General features: G+C 36.8%; 1 protein-coding gene across 1 annotated transcript in view; it reads left to right on the top strand.

The window, feature by feature from the left end:
- Positions 1–3,741: 3,741 nt before the first annotated feature.
- The window catches only part of LOC589776 (glutathione S-transferase theta-1), a 56,521-nt gene continuing 39,690 nt past the window's right edge, over positions 3,742–20,572 (top strand). The window contains exon 1 of the mRNA XM_030991123.1: positions 3,742–3,853. Coding sequence (XP_030846983.1) covers positions 3,742–3,853 — 112 coding nt within the window. The remainder of the gene's footprint in view (positions 3,854–20,572) is intronic.

Below are 20,572 nucleotides of genomic sequence, written 5' to 3' on the forward strand. Positions count from 1 at the left end.
ACGAAAGTAATATGACCTAGACTCAGCTAGATAACGTATTGCAAACAATGAAATATTTGAGGAAGTTTTAAATGAGGCTGTTTACCACCCGAGACGTAGTATAAGTACTTCAAATACAAATTAATGATTATTGTTTTGATATTATAACATTCTTAATTGAATCGTTACGGCGACGGCGCCGCTCTTAAAATTGCAAAATAAAATTAAATATAAGTCCAATGCAGTACAAATTATTTCATTCACCTGTTTTACGAACAAATGTATTCTTATATTTGGAATGCGAATTGCATACATTCAAGTTAATAGATAAGGTAACCCATACTTTTTCTCCCAACTAGCAACATCACTGCCTAGTTGTTTATCTTTCTCGCTCCCCAGATTGTTTGGAAAAGTTGAAGTAGGATCTCAATCGTGGACTGGGAATCCCCACATATGACACATCACATCTCTTGCCCAAGACCAAGGGTGTCGATTTGTATCCGTGGTTGGGGGGGGGGGGGAGGATGATAGGTGCCAAAAAAAATTCGGCAATGGATCAAAGCAACCAAGAGGTTGAATCGTGTGGCAGGTTGCACCCTTCCCCAAGCGCGTAGCCAGGATTTCATTTTAGGGGGTGGTAGTAAGCAAGCGAAGCTTTAGGGGGTGGTAGTAAGCAAGCGAAGCGCGTTCCCTAGGGGGGTTGGGTACAGGGAGGGGGAGTTCCCCCCCCCCCTGCGAAGCGCGGAAGCTTTGACGTTTCATTAAATTATTAGAGAAAAAAGACGATTCGTTGGACCGTTCTCGACTCTTAATCCTTTTTTTAATCAAGTTCCCCTTGCTCCGCGCGTAGCGCGGAAGCTCTGACGTTTCATTCGATGATTAAAGAAATAAGGCGATTCGATGTACCATTCTCGACTCTTAATCCTTAATGTTTGAATCAAGTCCCCCTTCCTCCGCGCGTAGCGCGGAAGCTCTGATGTTTCATTCGATGATTAAAGAAATAAGGCGATTCGATGTACCATTCTCGACTCTTAATCCTTAATGTTTGAATCAAGTCCCCCTTCCTCCGCGCGTACCGCGGAAGCTTTGACGTTTCATTTAACTATTAGAGAAAGAAGACGATTCGTTGTATCGTGTCCCTGTCTGAGTGCAATTCGCCCCCGCCCTCCCGCGCGAAGCGCGGAAGCTTTGACGTTTCAATGAATTATTACTCTTAATCCTTTTCTGTATTCATTTTCGCCTATCCAGCGCCAAGCGCGGAAGCTTTACCGTTTCATTAAATTATTAGAAAGAGAAGATGATACGTTGTATCGTGTACTTTGACGTTTCATTTAATTATAACTCTTAATCCTAGTCTGAATTCAGTTGCCCCACATGATGTACGTATGGAACGTTCGTTCGCAAATCTTTGCATGCACAGCCCAAGTGGTGGGTAGCATGTTATCTCCTGGCAGTGCTTGTCGCAATAGCTTCTGGAAAGGAATTGTATACTACAGTTAGTGTTAAAGGGATAGTTGAGTTCTGTTTTCAGACCGCAAATGCCTTCAAAGTGCATGGTTATTGTTCTTATTCTTATCTATGACATTTTTAGTACCCTTTTATAACCTAAAATTGCTATGAAGGTAATTTTAGACCCCAAAATGTGTGAAATTTAGCCAATACGAGCATACCAATTCAGCTCCACTTAAAAAAAAACACGGTAACAGTTAATTAATTATTTAATAAAAAATAACAATACATGGGCCGGCTGGTTGTGCGTAATATAAGCAACACGAAAATGTCAATAAAAAAAGCCAACATCGGCATTGGCTGAAATACGACGTAAAAAGCGTTATTTCGTTTTTTTCAAATTTTTCAAAATATCTAATATTTGTGGTGGTACACAGGTATTAGAAATCGTTATATTTTAGCCGTCTCTGAACCGATTTTGATCAAACAAAGATGATTTTGTCATTTAAATATTATGTTCTTTCAAATTTGATACTCAGTTTTTCATTATCTCACAAAACTATCATTTTGTGTAGCGCCCTCTGCAACAGAACTCAACTATCCCTTTAACGGCCACTAATTAGGCCCATTAGTGACTATACGAAATATATGCTTTTCTGGCTATTCGGGAATGTGTCAGTTTGCAACAGAAATGGAGAAACGCGAATTTTGTTGTAAATCATGTGATAACACGAACATTTATAAATCACTTGTATGAAATTGAAAATAAGTAATGGTTGGATTTTATTGGGGGATTGAACCAACCAGTACGCCAGTGACATAGGCATACGTCAGCTTTTCAATAAAAACAAAAATACGGTTGTGACATAATAATCTTTCTCCAAAAATGAAAAATGTTTTAGGAAATATCAGGAAATAAAATGAGTGAAAAAAATAAAAAATAAAGATACAATGACGTGAATTTTAAAAAGGGTGAACGGAAACAACATAACAAGTAGTGAACTATCTTATAAGTCATACTAATGTCCGAAAATCTTTCTCCTTTTCTCCGATCTCATCACGAATTCGTGACAGAGTTCATCTATGTTTACACTGTCCAGGATTGTCTGATGTTGCAGGTCGCTACTTTTGCGCTTCGCGCTTATAATATTAAGCTCGTTGCTTTTTAACGCTGCGTCTTTGCATTTGGCGCACTGCATTTCTATGATGCTGTTGATTGAACAAATTGAATAAATTCATCAATTCCTGATGAAGCCGTATGATCGAGAATTCAATTTATTCTTGTCTCGTATACGGTTGTCTCATTTACTTCGTATGTATGTATGTAGAGAGTCTATTATGAAAATGAGATACCAATTTGGGTATATTGATGGTCAATTGCGAGTAATAACCATTGACTACTCTCATCGGGCTCTCATCATTAATTTTTCTCTTATTTTTTGTTTTTGTTTTGAGGGTGAATTATCGGGGGGGGGGATGATGGTGGAAAGAGCCTAGTGCAAACATATTGTAAAGTTTTACATGTACTTGAAAACTTGAAAATCTTATATTAATCTAAGATTCGTTAAGAATTGACAATTACAGACAAAATCGGAATGAAGAGAGAAATCTGGACGCAGTATTAATCAGATGTTGAAAAAAGAGACCTAGCTTTAGACGAGCTTGACGTTTAGATGATAACATTGTTGGCAAACAGTGGGGGAGGTAGATCAAGGGCCTATATATATAGTTTACCGAAGGTTCACAATTCCGAGGCATTACGATTCAGGGTCCAAAGACAATCAATAACAAACACTTTCCTCACACAATCATTGACAGTGCTCTTTAGATTATTGTATTATCTAGAACGGACCTTCGACCTCAACAAATAAATTGAGACAAATGAAACAAAAATGTATAAAGGTCAATTAGCTAGAACAGGGGGTGTGCCGGTCAAGCCTCGAAACCCCTACCAATTATTAGGGCTCATTTTTCTCGAAGAAAAGACAAATTGTTCAGAATTGTCGGGTATTTGTCGGGTGTTTGCATGGCAGAAACCCGAAATGTTGAAAAGACGGACCCGTTTTTAATGGTATTTTTGTTAAAAGTGGGACCCATAATTAGGGATTTTTTTGTGTGAAAAAGTGACCCATTAGAGCGACACACCCCCGTATGTCCTAATATGTGAGTACCCCCCCCCCCCCCCATCCGCCGCGATATAAACTTAGGACTACATTATAATGCATTCAGATTTGAGTCCATTCACTTCTGAACTGACCATCATTGCTGAAGAACACACAGTCTTAGGTTCTGCTCTGACGATCAAGATTCATCATGGTGCTCAAGGTTTACGTCGATCTTCGCTCACAGCCTGCCCGTGCACTCGTCATCTTTCTCAAAAATACTAAAATTCCTTTTGAAATTGAAACAATTAACCTGAGAACTGGTAAGCTTCGAAATTATATTTTCTATAGGATATATATCATGATTTCTCGTGTTTCATATTTTCTTTTGTATATTCATTAGATACGCATTATCCAAAGACATTTTGTCTAAAGGGCCACTCTAACCAAACGTTTATGCTTAATTTCAATTTTTGTAATAGAAATGTTTGTATAGCAACTGTTAAATACTTTCTCAACTATTTCGCTCAAACATCTTCCATTTGTTCTTCTCCATTCTCTCCTTTCCACCGTCTTGGTCTTTAAACATGAAAGTGTATTATTACATTAAACTTATAACTTTGTTTTGCGATTTCGATTTCATCTTACCAATGCTAAACAATTTCTGCAAAAGTTGACTTACAATATGTATTTTAGTTTTGTATATGTTTATATTTCTCTATATTTTTAACTTGTTTGGAAATTGAACATTTTCAGCATGCGAGCTGCTTGTTTGATGTGATTTTGCAATAAACCAAACCAATTCAATTCAACTAACATAGCCTTTCAAAACATGAATACACCTCTACTTATTAATATTCCAGCCTCCGATTTTTCAGAAAATCTCTATATTGACCAAAACATGACTAATAACCATCCATTTTTCACAGATAACACGCTTTATGGGTTACGCCCCTCGAAAAAAAGGGTATTACTGTCACGTGGCTTGATGACGCAGTTGACGTCATTGCGGGAATGTCCTTGTATTTGTCCTACAACTAAGGATCTTACAATTTCATTGTAATTCATAACTAGGAATGACGAAATGGCCAGAAACTTTCTGGGGTTACCAAGTGCATATTATTTTTCGGATAATCTCTTTTTTGAATTAATATCATAGTTTGCCTTTTTAAAGACATTGTAATGCCTAAATCACCCTCCTTTTCACCGAGATGTCGCAAGCGTTGTTGTTGTTGTTGTCTATTAAGTCTTAAGGGCGTGTGACATTCATTTATGAATATTACGCAGGCGCTTTTTGCTTAGACTCATACCACAGTCCTTTCATTATTGTGCGTGCCCGTTCTTGTCAGTCTGGCGTCAGTTTCCTTTAAAACATAAACTATCAAACGAGTGGGCAAAGAGTCTACGGTGTTTATTTTTATCATTATTTTTTCTGGCATTCCATACGCTTGCGGCTTAGTTTCGTTTTTCCAACTCTATGGCTGGAATCTACCGATACTATCCAGCCAGATTCAGATGCAGAAAAGGAGGAGATGACTGAGGACTGAAGTTTGGGGTAATTTTCCTTTTGGAATACTAACTGTTAGGCCTCGAGAGTTTCAGTTTAGTACGTGCGCATGAACTGGAGTACGAGTGCATGGTTTAGTCTAGACTGACGGTAAGTTAATGTATAAGACCCCTGGGCTTCTGGCGGCTCCGCCCCCTGGACCCCACACTAATTTGTGTCCTGCCAGTGTTTTCATGTGACGTGTTTATTGCCCAAAATCCCTGAGCTTCAGTTGGCTCCGCCCCCTGGACCCCACTCCAATTCGTGTCCTACCAGTTTCACAAATAAGGTACCAAAATATGCTCATGTGACCGTTATTTATTGCGCAAAACCCCTGGGTCCGTATTCAATAAACTTCTTAAGCATGAAATCTAAGTACTTTTTCTTAAATTTTGGCTAAGAAAAAATCTTAGCCAAAAATCGTATTCTATAACCGCATTGGAGACTAAGAAATTTGCCTTAAAGGTAAAGACCAGTAATGGTCATGCGATTGCATTGTGAAAGAAACGTTGTGGAATCGATCAGAAAAGGTTGATCATCTAGCATCTAGCATCTGCAAGGTTCTGGAATCATCAAAATGATAAGAAATTTGGCCCATTCTTCGTAAAGTTACAAGCACTATACACAGAAAGATGTATATGGGACTACCCTATATCTCTCACACGACCATGAGAGAAACAAATTTACCAAATATATGAATTAGTAGGCGGTTTCCCGGCAAATTTTGTATCATCATGTTTTAGTCAAAACATATTCTTTCACATGATTGGTAACGAGAGCTTCCATTTCATTTTTTGAAATTCGGGCGTTTCCAATACTGGTCTTTACCTTTAAGATTAAGAAGAACTCTTAGATTTTATCTAAGAAAAAGGGCTTAAATAGCATGTCGTATTCTAATACAATCGAGATATCTAAGATAAGTAAGATATCTACCCTATATTTAAGCATAGATCAGTCTCCTATCTCTTATGTACATAACTGCGATTGATATCAAACGCAAATACGTTGCGATTGATATCAACTCTTTGTAAAGTGACTCTCACACTCTGCCGTGTAGGCCTACCGTGTGCCACCGTGCCAGAAAATGTCTGCGGACGGTGGAGAACGGCGAGGGCACACGGTGGTTCGTTATCAAATTTGGTCCAGGGGGCGGAGCCCCCAGAAGCTCAGGGGCGGTATTCTGAACCCTGTGTTATCTCTAATATTGTTGTATCTTTGGAGATAAGATAAAGTTGGTATTCTGAACATTGTTGTAACTTTTGTGTTATCTTTTGTTGTATCTTTTCTCTCATCTCATTGGCCGCGCCTGCGCTCATAGTTTGGTGCGCTTGTAATTGTGCGTATTATTAATAAAGTGGCGTTTAATCCTCATTTGCATATGCTCACGAGTTGTTGTATCTGTTATCTTATCTTATCTTGCATGGTATTTACAACAATATTTACAACAGGTAGGGGGTTGTTGTATCTTTCGTGGTGATATAATGGCGGCAATTTTTCTTGCCCAGAACCAACTTCGTGCCAATAGACGATTTAGAAGAAGATTGTGTCTTGACCGGAAACATCACAGATGAGAACTTTCTAAGAAATTACATGCTAGGATATGACGATTTTAATGCTCTCATCTTAACCAATATAGTGAAAGCGTGATTTGTCTTCATGATCGACATGCCACAGCGCATAGTGATGACGCGCGTAATAAGCGCTCAAATAACTAATTACGCCCAAGATTAGTATGTGCTAGGCGCATCTTCAGATATGGCATAAAGTATTCCTATTGGTTGACCTACTTATCATGCTTATATTAAACAGATTTTGATTGGTAGGGTCCATACAAATGGGCGTGTCAACAGTGGTCAAAGATAAGATAGAGGCGGTCCTTCAAGAGATAACACAGGGATAAAATGATGTTCAGAATACCAACTTACAACAATATTAGCGCTGTGTTATCTCTGTGAGATACAACAAAAGATAACACAAAACTTACAACAATGTTCAGAATACCACCCCAGGAGTTTTGGGCAATAAATAACGGTCACATGAGCATATTTTTATACCTTCTTTCTGACACTGGCAGGATACAAATTGGTGTTGGGTCCAGAGGCGGAGCCCCCGGAAGCTCAGGGCCCGTATTCAATAAACTTCTAAGACATTTTTCTTAAGTCTAAGAAAATGTCTTAAGAATTTGTCTAGGTTAAGAAAGTTGCCTCGGCCGTATTCTAAACACGTACAGCAGTTTGTCTTAGCTAAGACGACACATAGACAAATTCTTAGACCCGATGACGTCCTGTTGGAAAGTTGAAGTGGTCGACTCGAGCGAATTAATTGCAACTCAATTTGCCTATGTAATTTGCGTGTTAAAATAAAAATCGCACCGCACGAAAATTATACACTAACATGTATGGGAGATAGAGCGTTTAAGGAAGGAACGATGCTCACATAATTGTTTCGGGCTAGACCAACTGACACTAAAACAGTCTAGTCAGATCTAACATCCACTGTAGGCTTTTTATACTTTTCTGTCAAACATCTTCGAAGAGCCCAACCGGGCTTACTTATGTCGCAGCCGGAGTGTATATGAAGGGAGCGCTGTCGCTAGCCGGTCGACCAGCGCTAGCATTGGATTTGGAGCTACCCTTTGTTTTACATCGTCTACTGCTATGCTGGCCTAAAATTAATCAAATGGCTAAATGTAACCTTTATCAGACTCATAATATAACAAATTCTGTTTCACCTAATATTATGCAGATTGCACATTATTCCCTGTTTCCATATTTTAGTGCCAAAGACTATTAAAGTAAGAGACGGTTTCTTTATATAAGACATCCATGTCTTAATTTAGTGTTATGTAGATGCTACGCTAGTACTCGTTTAGTCATATCATAATTTGCATGTACATGGTCTACTGTACAAACGAACATAAACAACAGTGCCTATATATGGCGCTCTTGCGCGCTGCGCCGTCGACGCGCTGTATACGCGAAGCTTACGTTGATATATAGGTCAACTGGGGTGGTATTCTGAACATTGTTGTAAGTGTTGTGTTATCTTTTGTTGTATCTTCCAGAGATAACACAGCGCTAATATTGTTGTAAGTTGGTATTCTGAACATTGTTTTATCCCTGTGTTATCTCTTGAAGGACCGCCTCTATCTTATCTTTGACCATTGATGACGCGCCCATTTTTATGGACCCTACCAATCAAAATCTATTTTATATAAGCATGATAAGTAGATCAACCAATAGGAATACTTTATGCCATATCTGAAGATGCGCCTAGCGCATACTAATCTTGGGCGTAATTAGTTATTTGAGCACTTATTACGCGCGTCATCATTATGCGCTGTTGAATGTGGATCATGAAGACAAATCACGCTTTCACTATATTGGTTAAGATGAGAGCATTAAAATAGTCCTATCCTAGCATGTAATATCTTAGAAATTTCTCATCTGTGATGTTTCCGGTCAACACACAATCTTCTTCTAACTCGTCTATTGGCACGAAGTTGGTTCTGGGCAAAAAATATTGCCGCCATTATATCACCACGAAAGATACAACAACCTCCTACCTGCTGTAAATATTGTTGTAAATACCATGCAAGATAAGATAAGATAAAAGATACAACAACTTTCAGAATACCAATTATCTCGACATATTATCTCCCGTGCGCATATGCAAATGAGAATTAAATGCCACTTTATTAATAATACGCACAATTACAAGCGCACCAAAGTATGAGCGCAGGCGCGGCCAATAAGATACAACAAAAGATAACACAAAAGTTACAACAATGTTCAGAATACCAACTTTATCTTATCTTCAAAGATACAACAATATTAGAGATAACACAGGGTTCAGAATACCGCCCCGGATTACCTGCGCTCGCGCTGCATGCATGCATTGTTTTTATTCCATTTCATCGAAACCCGAAGCGGCTGCTTGCAGCAGCGCTGAGCGACCGGTGCCAAAGCCCTATTTAAGCATCCTCGTAGTATGCTTAAATATAGGGTAGATATCTTACTTATCTTAGATATCTCGATTGTATTAGAATACGACATGCTATTTAAGCCCTTTTTCTTAGATCAAATCTAAGAGTTCTTCTTAATCTTAAGGCAAATTTCTTAGTCCCCAATGCGGTTATAGAATACGATTTTTGGCTAAGATTTTTTCTTAGCCAAAATTTAAGAAAAAGTACTTAGATTTCATGCTTAAAAAGTTTATTGAATACGGACCCAGGGGTTTTGGGCAATAAATAACGGTCACATGAGCATATTTTGATACCTTATTTGTGAAACTGGCAGGACACGAATTGGCGTGGGGTCCAGGGGGCGGAGCCGCCAGAAGCCCAGGGGTCTTATACATTAACTTACCGTCAGATGAGCATATTTTGATACCGTATTTGTGACACTGGCAGGTCACGAATTGGCGTGGTGTCCAGGGGTGTAGGGCAATAAATTACGGTCAGATGAGCATATTTTTATACCTCTTTTGACACTGGCAGGTCACTAGTTGGCGTGGGGTCAAGGGGCGGAGCCGCGGAGGCTCAGGGATTTTAGGCAATATGTTAGAATCAGATGAGCATCCAGGGACCCGCCTTAGGACTATTGGTCGGGTTCAAGGGGCAGAGCCACCAGAAGCCAAGTGGTTTTAGGCATTTAATTACGGTCAGATGAGCATATTTTGATACCTTATTTATGACACTGGCAGGTCACGAATTGGCGTGGTGTCCAGGGGGCGTAGCCCCCGGAAGCCCAGTGGTTTTGGGCAATAAATTACGGTCAGATGAGCATATTTTTTACACTGGCAGGTCACTAGTTAGCGTGGGGTCTAGGGGCGGAGCTCCGGAGGCTCAGGCGTTTTAGGCAATAGATTACAGTCAGATGAGCATCCAGGGGCCCGCCTTAGGACTATTGGTTGGGTTCAGGGGCAGAGCCACCAAAAGTCACGGGGTTTTAGGCATTTAATTACGGTCAGATTAGCATATTTTTACACCTCATTACAAAATGCATACAAAAGTATAATATAACTAGACTTTAATTCGTCACTTAGACGAATTAGGTGATACGTATGATAATGGTTTACATAACGAATAATGCATTACACGATATATTATTTTGTAAAATGCTTCTCCCATTCATATGCTTCTCCCATTATGATCTATTCATATGTCAAGATTAAATTGTGTCTCCTTGATCATGATGGATCTAGGGAAGATAGATTGAGACAATATATGACCTTTGACCCTGTGCAGTAACCAGTTACACATTTGACTCTAATTTACATCATGAAGAACACCTTTTGACGATTTTATCTTATTCAAAGAAATGAAAATGTAATTGATAAATGATTAGCATCATTATGATAATGATGACTGTGATGATCATGATCATGATCATGAGCGCGATCATGACATCTTATTGAAAAAATGAGGGTCGATTTAGATAGCATATAATCTCAGCTACAACATACTCAAAAATCAACAAAATCCAAGCCGAAATAACGGCGATATTGCTCGCAAAAGAAAGGAATGTAGACTCCAGATTTGAGAAAAAGTCATTTCCCATAGGGATTACACGCAAAAAGTAATGGATTAAGTGAAAATAGGGTAATAATAAAGTAAAAAGGGTTATTTATGACATTATTTGCGAATCTACGTGTTTAAATAATCAAAGGAGATGGTACAGTGAAGGTCAAAAGGAAAAAAAAGTGAAGAAAAAAAGTGTTGGAGACACCCGGACTCGAACCAGGGATCTCGAGGTTGGAAGTCAAGTGCGTTACCGATATACCAAAACATCTCCCATAGCGATTACACGTAAACAGGAAATGGAATTCAGAAATCCTACTTTGCAAGTGAAATATGAGCATGATCCCGGCATCTAATCGAAAAATAAAGGGCACACTTATGATAGCTCATTGTCTCAGCTACAACATATCCGAAGCTCAGCGAAAACGAAGCTAAAACGAAGGAGATTTTGCTCGCGAAAGACAGGAGTGTAGAATCCAGTTTTGAGAAAAAGTCATGTCCCATTGAGAATACACGCAAAATGCGAAAAATTGACATGCCTCCTTTAATCGCAAAAATACACCATGATACTTTTGTCAAAAATAAAAATTGTGAACCTTACATTTGTAGAAAATTGTCTCAGCTAGAACATATCAAAATTTAAAAGAAAATTGATCCATATTAACAGAGATACAATCAATTTTCCAAAAATATGCTGACGTCATAATATGCAAATTAAAATTTTAAGTTTGGAGGCTATTATGATGACGTCATGAGTTAATTGAGGATCAAATGAGACATGAAATCATATCTCCGACTCATAATCTATCCAAATATGACAAAATATTAGGAGTTTCTATCTTTTCTAAAGAGTTACAATGAATTTTATATAGGCATGTTTTTGCCCATGTATTGTGGATAAAGATAACGCAAATCCGCGCGTGCTGTCAACTTTGACGGACGCTCATTGCGTTAATAAAAGGTGAACAAATTATCAAAATGCTTGGAAAAATGTACCGAATATGATGACAGAAAAAAATCGGCGATTCTATGTTGCAAAATGCCAGTACGCGCGAAAACGCGCGCGCATGCGCGTGTGCGTAATTTTTTTATCAAATGCTCCATATGGCCTGAAACGTATGTAAAAAAAAATTGGGATGATTTAGAGCATTTTTTATTTTTGCGCGCGCATAAACGCGCGGACGAGCGCGCACGCGCGCATTTACGCACGTTTATTGACCTTAAATTGACCGGATGGATATTAATCTTAATCATGATAAATATGAATGAAAAATTACTATCCGTTATGAAGATATGATCATTAGTTGATTTTCACAAAATGGCGCCTGGATGACGTCACGATGACTTTGAGTCTTTGAAAATTCACGCAGTTCTAAGTTAGACTAAGATCTATCATCATTGAAAGATTCATAACAATGGCTTCATTCAGTCTTGAGATATCCTGCGAACAAATTCGAGGAAGAATAATAATAATAAACTAGACTTTAATTCGTCACTTAGACGAATTAGGTGATACGTATGATAATGGTCTACATAACGAATAATGCATTACACGATATATTAGTTTGTAAAATGCTTCTCCCATTATGATCTATTCATATGTCAAGATTAAATTGTGTCTCCTTGATCATCATGGATCTAGGGAAGATAGATTGAAACAATATATGACCTTTGACCCTGTGCAGTAACCAGTTACACATTTGACTCTAATTTACATCATGAAGAACACCTTTTGACGATTTTTATCTTATTCAAATAAATGAAAATGTAATTGATAAATGATTATCATCATTATGATAATGATGATCATGATGATCATGATCATGAGCGCGATCGTGACATCTTATTGAAAAAATGAGGGTTGATTTAGATAGCATATAGTCTCAGCTACAACATACTAAAAAATCAACAAAATCCAAGCCGAAATAACGGCGATATTGCTCGCAAAAGACAGGAATGTAGACTCCAGATTTTAGAAAAAGTCATCTCCCATAGGGATTACACGCAAAAAGTAATGGATTAAGTGAAAATAGGGTAATAATAAAGTAAAAAGGGTTATTTATGACATTATTTGCGAATCTACGTGTTTAAATAATCAAAGGAGATGGTACAGTGAAGGTCAAAAGGAAAAAAAAAGTGAAAAAAAAAGTGTTGGAGACACCCGGACTCGAACCAGGGATCTCGAGGTTGGAAGTCAAGTGCGTTACCGATATACCAAAACATCTCCCATAGCGATTACACGTAAACGGGAAATGGAATTCAGAAATCCTACTTTGCAAGTGAAATATGAGCATGATCCCGGCATCTAATTGAAAAATAAAAGTCACACTTTTGATAGCTCATTGTCTCAGCTACAACATATCCAAAGCTCAGCGAAAACAAAGCTAAAACAACGGAGATTTTGCTCGCGAAAGACAGGAGTGTAGAATCCAGTTTTGAGAAAAAGTCATGTCCCATAGAGAATACACGCAAAATGCGAAAAATTGACATGCCTCCTTTAATCGCAAAAATACACCATGATACTTTTGTCAAAAATAAAAATTGTGAATACCACATTTGTAGAAAATTGTCTCAGCTAGAACATATCAAAATTAAAAAGAAAATTGATCCATATTTACAGAGATACAATCAATTTTCCAAAAATATGCTGACGTCATAATATGCAAATTGAAATTTTGAGTTTGGAGGCCAATATGATGACGTCATGAGTTAATTGAGGATAAAATGAGACATGAAATCATATCTCCGACTCATAATCTATCCAAATATGGAAAAATATTAGGAGTTTCTATCTATTCTAAAGAGTTACAATGAATTTTATATAGGCATGTTTTTGCCCATGTATTGTGGATAAAGATAACACAAATCCGCGCGTGCTGTCAACTTTGACGGACGCTCATTGCGTTAATAAAAGGTGAACAAATTATCAAAATTCTTGGAAAAATGTACCGAATATGATGACAGAAAAAAATCGGCGATTCTATGTTGCAAAATGCCAGTACGCGCGAAAACGCGCGCGCATGCGCGTGTGCGTAATTTTTTTATCAAATGCTCCATATGGCCTGAAACGTATGCAAAAAAAATTTGGGATGATTTGGAGCATTTTAAATTTTTGCGCGCGCGTTAACGCGCGGACGAACGCGGACGCGCGCATTTGCGCGCTTTTATTGACCTCAACTTGACCGGACGGATATTTATCTTAATCGTGATAATTATGAATGAGAAATACTTTTCCGTTATGAAGATATGATCATTAGTTGATTTTCACAAAATGGCGCCTGGATGACGTCACGATAATTTTGACTCTCTAAAAAGTCACGCAGTTCTAAGTTAGACTAAGATCTATCATCATGGCAAGTTTCATGATAATGGCTTCATTCAGTCTTGAGATATCCTGCGAACAAATTCGAGGAAGAATAATAATAAATAAAAACTAGACTTTAATTCGTCACTTAGACGAATTAGGTGATACGTATGATAATGGTCTACATAACGAATAATGCATTACACGATATATTATTTTGTAAAATGCTTCTCCCATTTATATGCTTCTCCCGTTATGATCTATTCATATGTCTAGATTAAATTGTGTCTCCTTGATCATCATGGATCTAGGGAAGATAGATTGAAACAATATATGACCTTTGACCCTGTGCAGTAACTAGTTACACATTTGACTCTAATTTACATCATGAAGAACACCTTTTGACGATTTTATCTTATTCAAAGAAATGAAAATGTAATTGATAAATGATTATCATCATTATGATAATGATGATCATGATGATAATGATCATGATCATGAGCGCGATCATGACATCTTATTGAAAAAATGAGGGTTGATTTAGATAGCATATAGTCTCAGCTACAACACACTCAAAAATAAAAAAAAATCCAAGCCGAAATAACGGCGATATTGCTCGCAAAAGACAGGAATGTAGACTCCAGATTTTAAGAAAAAGTCATCTCCTATAGTGATTACACGCACAAAGTAATGGATTAAGTGAAAATAGGGTAATAATAAAGTAAAAAGGGTTTTTTATGACGATATTTGCGAATCTACGTGTTTAAATAATCAAAGGAGATTGTACAGTGAAGGTCAAAAGGAAAAAAAAAGTGAAAAAAAAGGGTTGGAGACACCCGGACTCGAACCAGGGAGCTCGAGGTTGGAAGTCAAGTGCGTTACCGATACACCAAAACATCTCCCATAGCGATTACACGTAAACGGGAAATAGAATTCTCACATCCTACTTTGCACGTGAAATATGAGCATGATCCCGGTATCTAATCGAAAAATAAAAAACAAATTGTGATAGCTTATGGTCTCAGCTACAACATATTCGAAGCTCAGCGAAAACTAAGCTAAAACAACGGAGATTTCGCTCGCGAAAGACAGGAGTGTAGAATCCAGTTTTGAGAAAAAGTCATGTCCCATAGAGAATACACGCAAAATGTGAAAAATAGACATGCCTCCTTTAATCGCAAAAATACGCCATGATGCCTTTGTCAAAATGGAAAATCGTGATAACTATGTTTGTAGAAAATTGTCACAGCTAGAACATAGCCAAATTTGGAAGAAAATCAATAAATTTAACGAGAAATACACTAAATTTTCCATGAATATGCTGACGTCATAATATGCAAATTTAAATTTTGAGTTTGGAGGCAATTATGATGACGTCATGAGTTAATTGAAGGTCAAATGAGACATAAAATCATATCTTAGACTCATAATCTATCTAAATATGAAAAAATATTGGGAGTTCCTGTCTATTCTGAAGAGTTACAAAGAATTTTGTATAGGCATGTTTTTGCTCATGTATTGTGGATAAAGATAACGCAGGTCGAGCGCGCTGTCAACTTTGACGGACGCTCATTGCGTTATTAAAAGGTTAACAAGTTATCAAAATGCTTGGAAAAATGTGCCAAATATGATGATAGACAAAATTCGGCGATTTTATGTTGCAAAATGCCAGTACGCGCGAAAACGCGCGCGCATGCGCGTGTGCGTAATTTTTTTATCAAATGCTCCATATGGCCTGAAACGTATGCAAAAAAAATTTGGGATGATTGAGAGCATTTTAATTTTTTGCGCGCGCGTAAACGCGCGGACGAGCGCGCACGCGCGCATTTACGGACGTTTATTGACTTAAAATTGACCGGACGGATATTGATCTTAATCGTGATAAATATGAATGAAAAATTACTATTCGTTATGAAGATATGATCATTAGTCGATTTTCACAAAATGGCGCCTGGATGACGTCACGATAATTTTGAGTCTTTGAAAATTCACGCAGTTCTAAGTAAGACTAAGATCTATCATCATTGAAAGATTCATAACAATGGCTTCATTCAGTCTTGAGATATCCTGCGAACAAATTCGAGGAAGAATAATAATAATAAATAACTAGACTTTAATTCGTCACTTTGACGAATTAGGTGATACGTGCTATTTTGTTATCATGAAAGTGTGCCGATGACGATCTCATGATAATGATCATAAATACGATAAAGACCATGATTAAAAGTGGTATAGCGCACCCTTCAGGTATTCGATAGAGATTTGTAGAATCAGGATTTCAGAAAAAGTCGCCAAACACGCAAACTAAGAAAATTCTGACATGCCACCTTTAATTGAAATTTTCACTTTGATGATGTCATCGAAATGATAAATGATGTACGTCTATATTGTAGATAATTTATTAGCTACACCGTATCAAAATTTGGGAGAACATAGAATACAAATCAGCGAGATAGTGCTCAAAGATCAATGTCATGAAGATTCATGATGTGAACGAAATTCACCTTCCTTAGGCATAACACTCAAGTTAAGAAAATTCTGAAATGTGGCCTTTAATTGAATTTTGTACTATGATGACGTCAATAAAATAAAAAATAGTGTGTATTTATCTTGAAGGCAATTGCCTCAACTACAAGATACCGAAATTTGGAAGAAAATCAGTCAATAATATGAGAAATACACTAAATTTTCCATAAATATAATGACGTCATAATATGCAATTTCGTATTTTGACTTTCAAGGCCATTATGATGACGTCAAGATGTATTTAATGGCCAAATGAGCTAGGAAATCATATCTCCGACTCATACTCTATCAAAATATGAAAAAAACTTGGCAGTCCCTATTCATCCCAATGGACTTTTTATAGGTATGTTTTTGTCCATATATACTATGAAATACATGAGCTAGCGCGCACGGATATTTATCTTGAATGGACGCTCATTCCGTTATTACTAGTGCTAAAGAGATGAATAAGGTATCAACATGCTTGGAAAAATGTGCCAAACATGATGACAGAGAAAATTTGGCGATTATATGTTGCAAAATGCCAGAACGCGCGAAAAACGCGCGCGCATGCGCGTTTGAGGGATTTTTTGTCAAATGCTCTATATGGCTTGAAACGTATGCAAAAAAAAATTGGGATGATTTGGAGCATTTTAAATTTTTGCGCGCACGTAAACGCGCGCACAAACGCGTAGGCGCGGATTTGCGCATGTTTTTTAGTCTGAAATTGACCGGAAGGATATTGATCTTATTCATGATAACTATGAATGAAAAATTAGTTTCCGTTATGAAGATATGATCATAAGTTGATTTTCACAAAATGGCGCCTGGATGACGTCACGATGATTTTGTGTCTTTGAAAAGTTGTGCAGTTCTAAGTTAGACTAAGATCTATCATCATTGAACGTTTCATGACAATGGCTTTTGCCATTCTTGAGATATCCTGCGAACAAAATTGAGGAAGAATAATAATAATTTCTTCTATACAGACACAAAATAAATACTAGACTTTAATTCGTCACTTTAGACGAATTAGGTGATACGTATGATATTGGTTTACATAACAAAGAATGCATTACACGATATCATATTATTTTATAAAATGCTCCTCCCATAATGATCTATCCATATGTCAAGTTTAAATTGTGTCGATCCCTTGATCATTATGGATCTAGGGAAGATAGATTGAGACAATATATGACCATTGACTCTGTGCAGTAACCAGTTACACCTTTGACTCTAATTTACATCATGAAGAACGCATTTTGACGATTTTTATCTTATTCAAAGAAATTAAGATGTAATTGATAAATAAGAGCTTATGCCTGAATAATTGAAAATGAATAATGTATGACGTCACGATGTCCCGGCGTAAATGAAAAGTCAAAATAAATGTGAGAATACATTAGCGATCATTTTGAGTTGTCGACGTGAGTTTCACTAGTTGCTTGAAAATAAAATCTTTAAATATCGGATGGATATATACTGTCAATGTATAAGGAATGTGGATTAGAGGGATATTGTTCCGTCAGTCTTTCTTGAAGGCTTGTCAATTAAAAGAATACAAAGATTTGAATGTATTTCGCTCAAGAAATTACATACAGCATTGCCAGTAAATTTCACGGGATCAATGTTAAAATCTCCCTTTATATAAACCTGTTTATGTTCAGTATGTGTTTTTTGTAAAACATTTTCAAAGACAGGGATGAAATCATTGATATTTGATTGGGGTTTCCTATATATGACACCTACAATAATATTCTTATGTCTCGGCAAATTGCTTTCAATAAACAGTGATTCATAGTTGTATGATGGGTATAATATAAATATATCATTGCGTATTTCATATTCAAAATTGTCAGCGACCAATAGACCAACACCTCTACTCTTTTCTACTTGGCGATTAAAATGTATAAATGAATGACCAGACACATTGAATAATAGTGGCGTACTATCATTAACCCAAGTTTCTATACATAAGTACAGATGAAATTGGATAAAGCATTACAATGTATGTTTAAACTACGCGAATTAAAATGGAAAATACTAAAATGATAGTTAATGTTACTGAATTCAGTCGTAAAATCCTCATCAATATAATATTTACAGTTCAGAAACCTACTGAAATGAAACTCATATTCTTTTTCGGATAAATAGTTTAAATCATTGATATCAGTATAAGTATTGAATGAAGTTTGTCATTATTCAAGTCTTGAATAAGAAATGAGCAATAAGAACAGAGTGGGTTATTAATGTAGCCAAATGCTCATGTTCTATATAACGCTCATTTTATGTATTTTATTACCAGAGAAAAAAAGATGTCAGTCAGTCACTCAATAGTGTCTGAGAGTAAAGTCTAGAAAGTAAAAGGGTTTCCTTACATAATTTCAATACGAGGACACTGCTAACGTTTAAGTTTGACAAATAGGACATACGTGACATATTCATCATTTCAACATTCAACTGAAAATTGTGATATGATCTCATCATCCGATGAAAAAACTAAAAGCACCGTTTTTATAGCCCATGGTCTCAGCTATAACATACCCCAATTTGGGAGAAAACAGAGCAGACATGAGATAGATAGTGCTCATAGATGAATGCCATGTAGATTCATGATGTGAACGAAATTCACCTTCCATAGACATAACACGCAAATGACGAAAATTCTGACATGTGGCCTTTAATTGAATTTTGCACTATGATGACCTCATTAAAATGAGACTTAGTGAAAAGGGATCTTGTAGAGAATTGCCTTATCTACAACATATCGACATTTCAAAGAGAATTGATGAATATTGAGAGAAATACACTACATTTTCCATAAATACAATGACGTCATAATATGCAATTTTGTATTTTTGACTTCCAAGGCCATTATGATGACGTTAAGATGTACTTAATGGCCAAATGAGATATGAAATCATACCTTCGACTCATACTCTATCTAAATATGAAAAAAAAATGGCAGTCCTTATTCATCCCAATGGACTTTTTATAGGCATGTTTTTGCCCATATATGCTATGTATTACAAAAATCGCGCGTGCGGACGGTTATCTTGAACGGACGCTCATTCCGTTATTAATAGTGATAAAGAGATAAACATGGTATCAAATTGTTCGGAAAATTATGAGGAATATCCTGTCAAAAGTTTTTGCGGAGGAATTATTTTTCGTTCGGCCGTGACGAACGAAAACGCGCAAAAATGCGTGTTTTGCGCGATTTTTTATGAATGCTTATAATGGCCTGAAACGTATGCAAAAAAAATTTAAGACGATTTTGAGCAATTTTAAATTTTACGCGCGCATTAACGCGCGTACCTATGCGTACGCGCATTTTTGCGCGCATTTATCGACCTCAAATTGACCCGACAAATATTGACCTTGATCATGACAAATATGAATGAGAAATGGCTTTCTGTTATGAAGATATGATCATAAGTTGATTTTCACAAAATGGCGTCTGGATGACGTCACGATAATTTTGAGTCTTTGAAAAGTCACGCAGTTCTAAGTTAGACTAAGATCTATCATCGTTGAAAAATTCATGACAATGGCTTTATTCAGTCTTGAGATATCCTGCGAACAAAATCGAGGAAGAATAATAGGAATAATAATAAAAATCTTGACGAAATCAAAAGGTGATACGTTGACTTCGTTACGTATCACCTAACTAGACTTTAATTCGTCACTTAGACGAATTAGGTGATACGTATGATAATGGTTTACATAACGAATAATGCATTACACGATATATTATTTTGTAAAATGCTTCTCCCATTTATATGCTTCTCCCATTATGATCTATTCATATGTCAAGATTAAATTGTGTCTCCTTGATCATCATGGATCTAGGGAAGATAGATTGAAACAATATATGACCTTTGACCCTGTGCAGTAACCAGTTACACATTTGACTCTAATTTACATCATGAAGAACACCTTTTGACGATTTTATCTTATTCAAAGAAATGAAAATGTAATTGATAAATGATTATCATCATTATGATAATGATGATCATGATGATAATGATCATGATCATGAGCGCGATCATGACATCTTATTGAAAAAATGAGGGTTGATTTAGATAGCATATAGTCTCAGCTACAACTTACTCAAAAGTCAACAAAATCCAAGCAGAAATAACGGCGATATTGCTCGCAAA

Source organism: Strongylocentrotus purpuratus, unplaced genomic scaffold (assembly GCF_000002235.5).
Source record: "Strongylocentrotus purpuratus isolate Spur 01 unplaced genomic scaffold, Spur_5.0 spur5_scaffold_2, whole genome shotgun sequence".
NCBI lineage: Eukaryota > Metazoa > Echinodermata > Echinoidea > Camarodonta > Strongylocentrotidae > Strongylocentrotus > Strongylocentrotus purpuratus.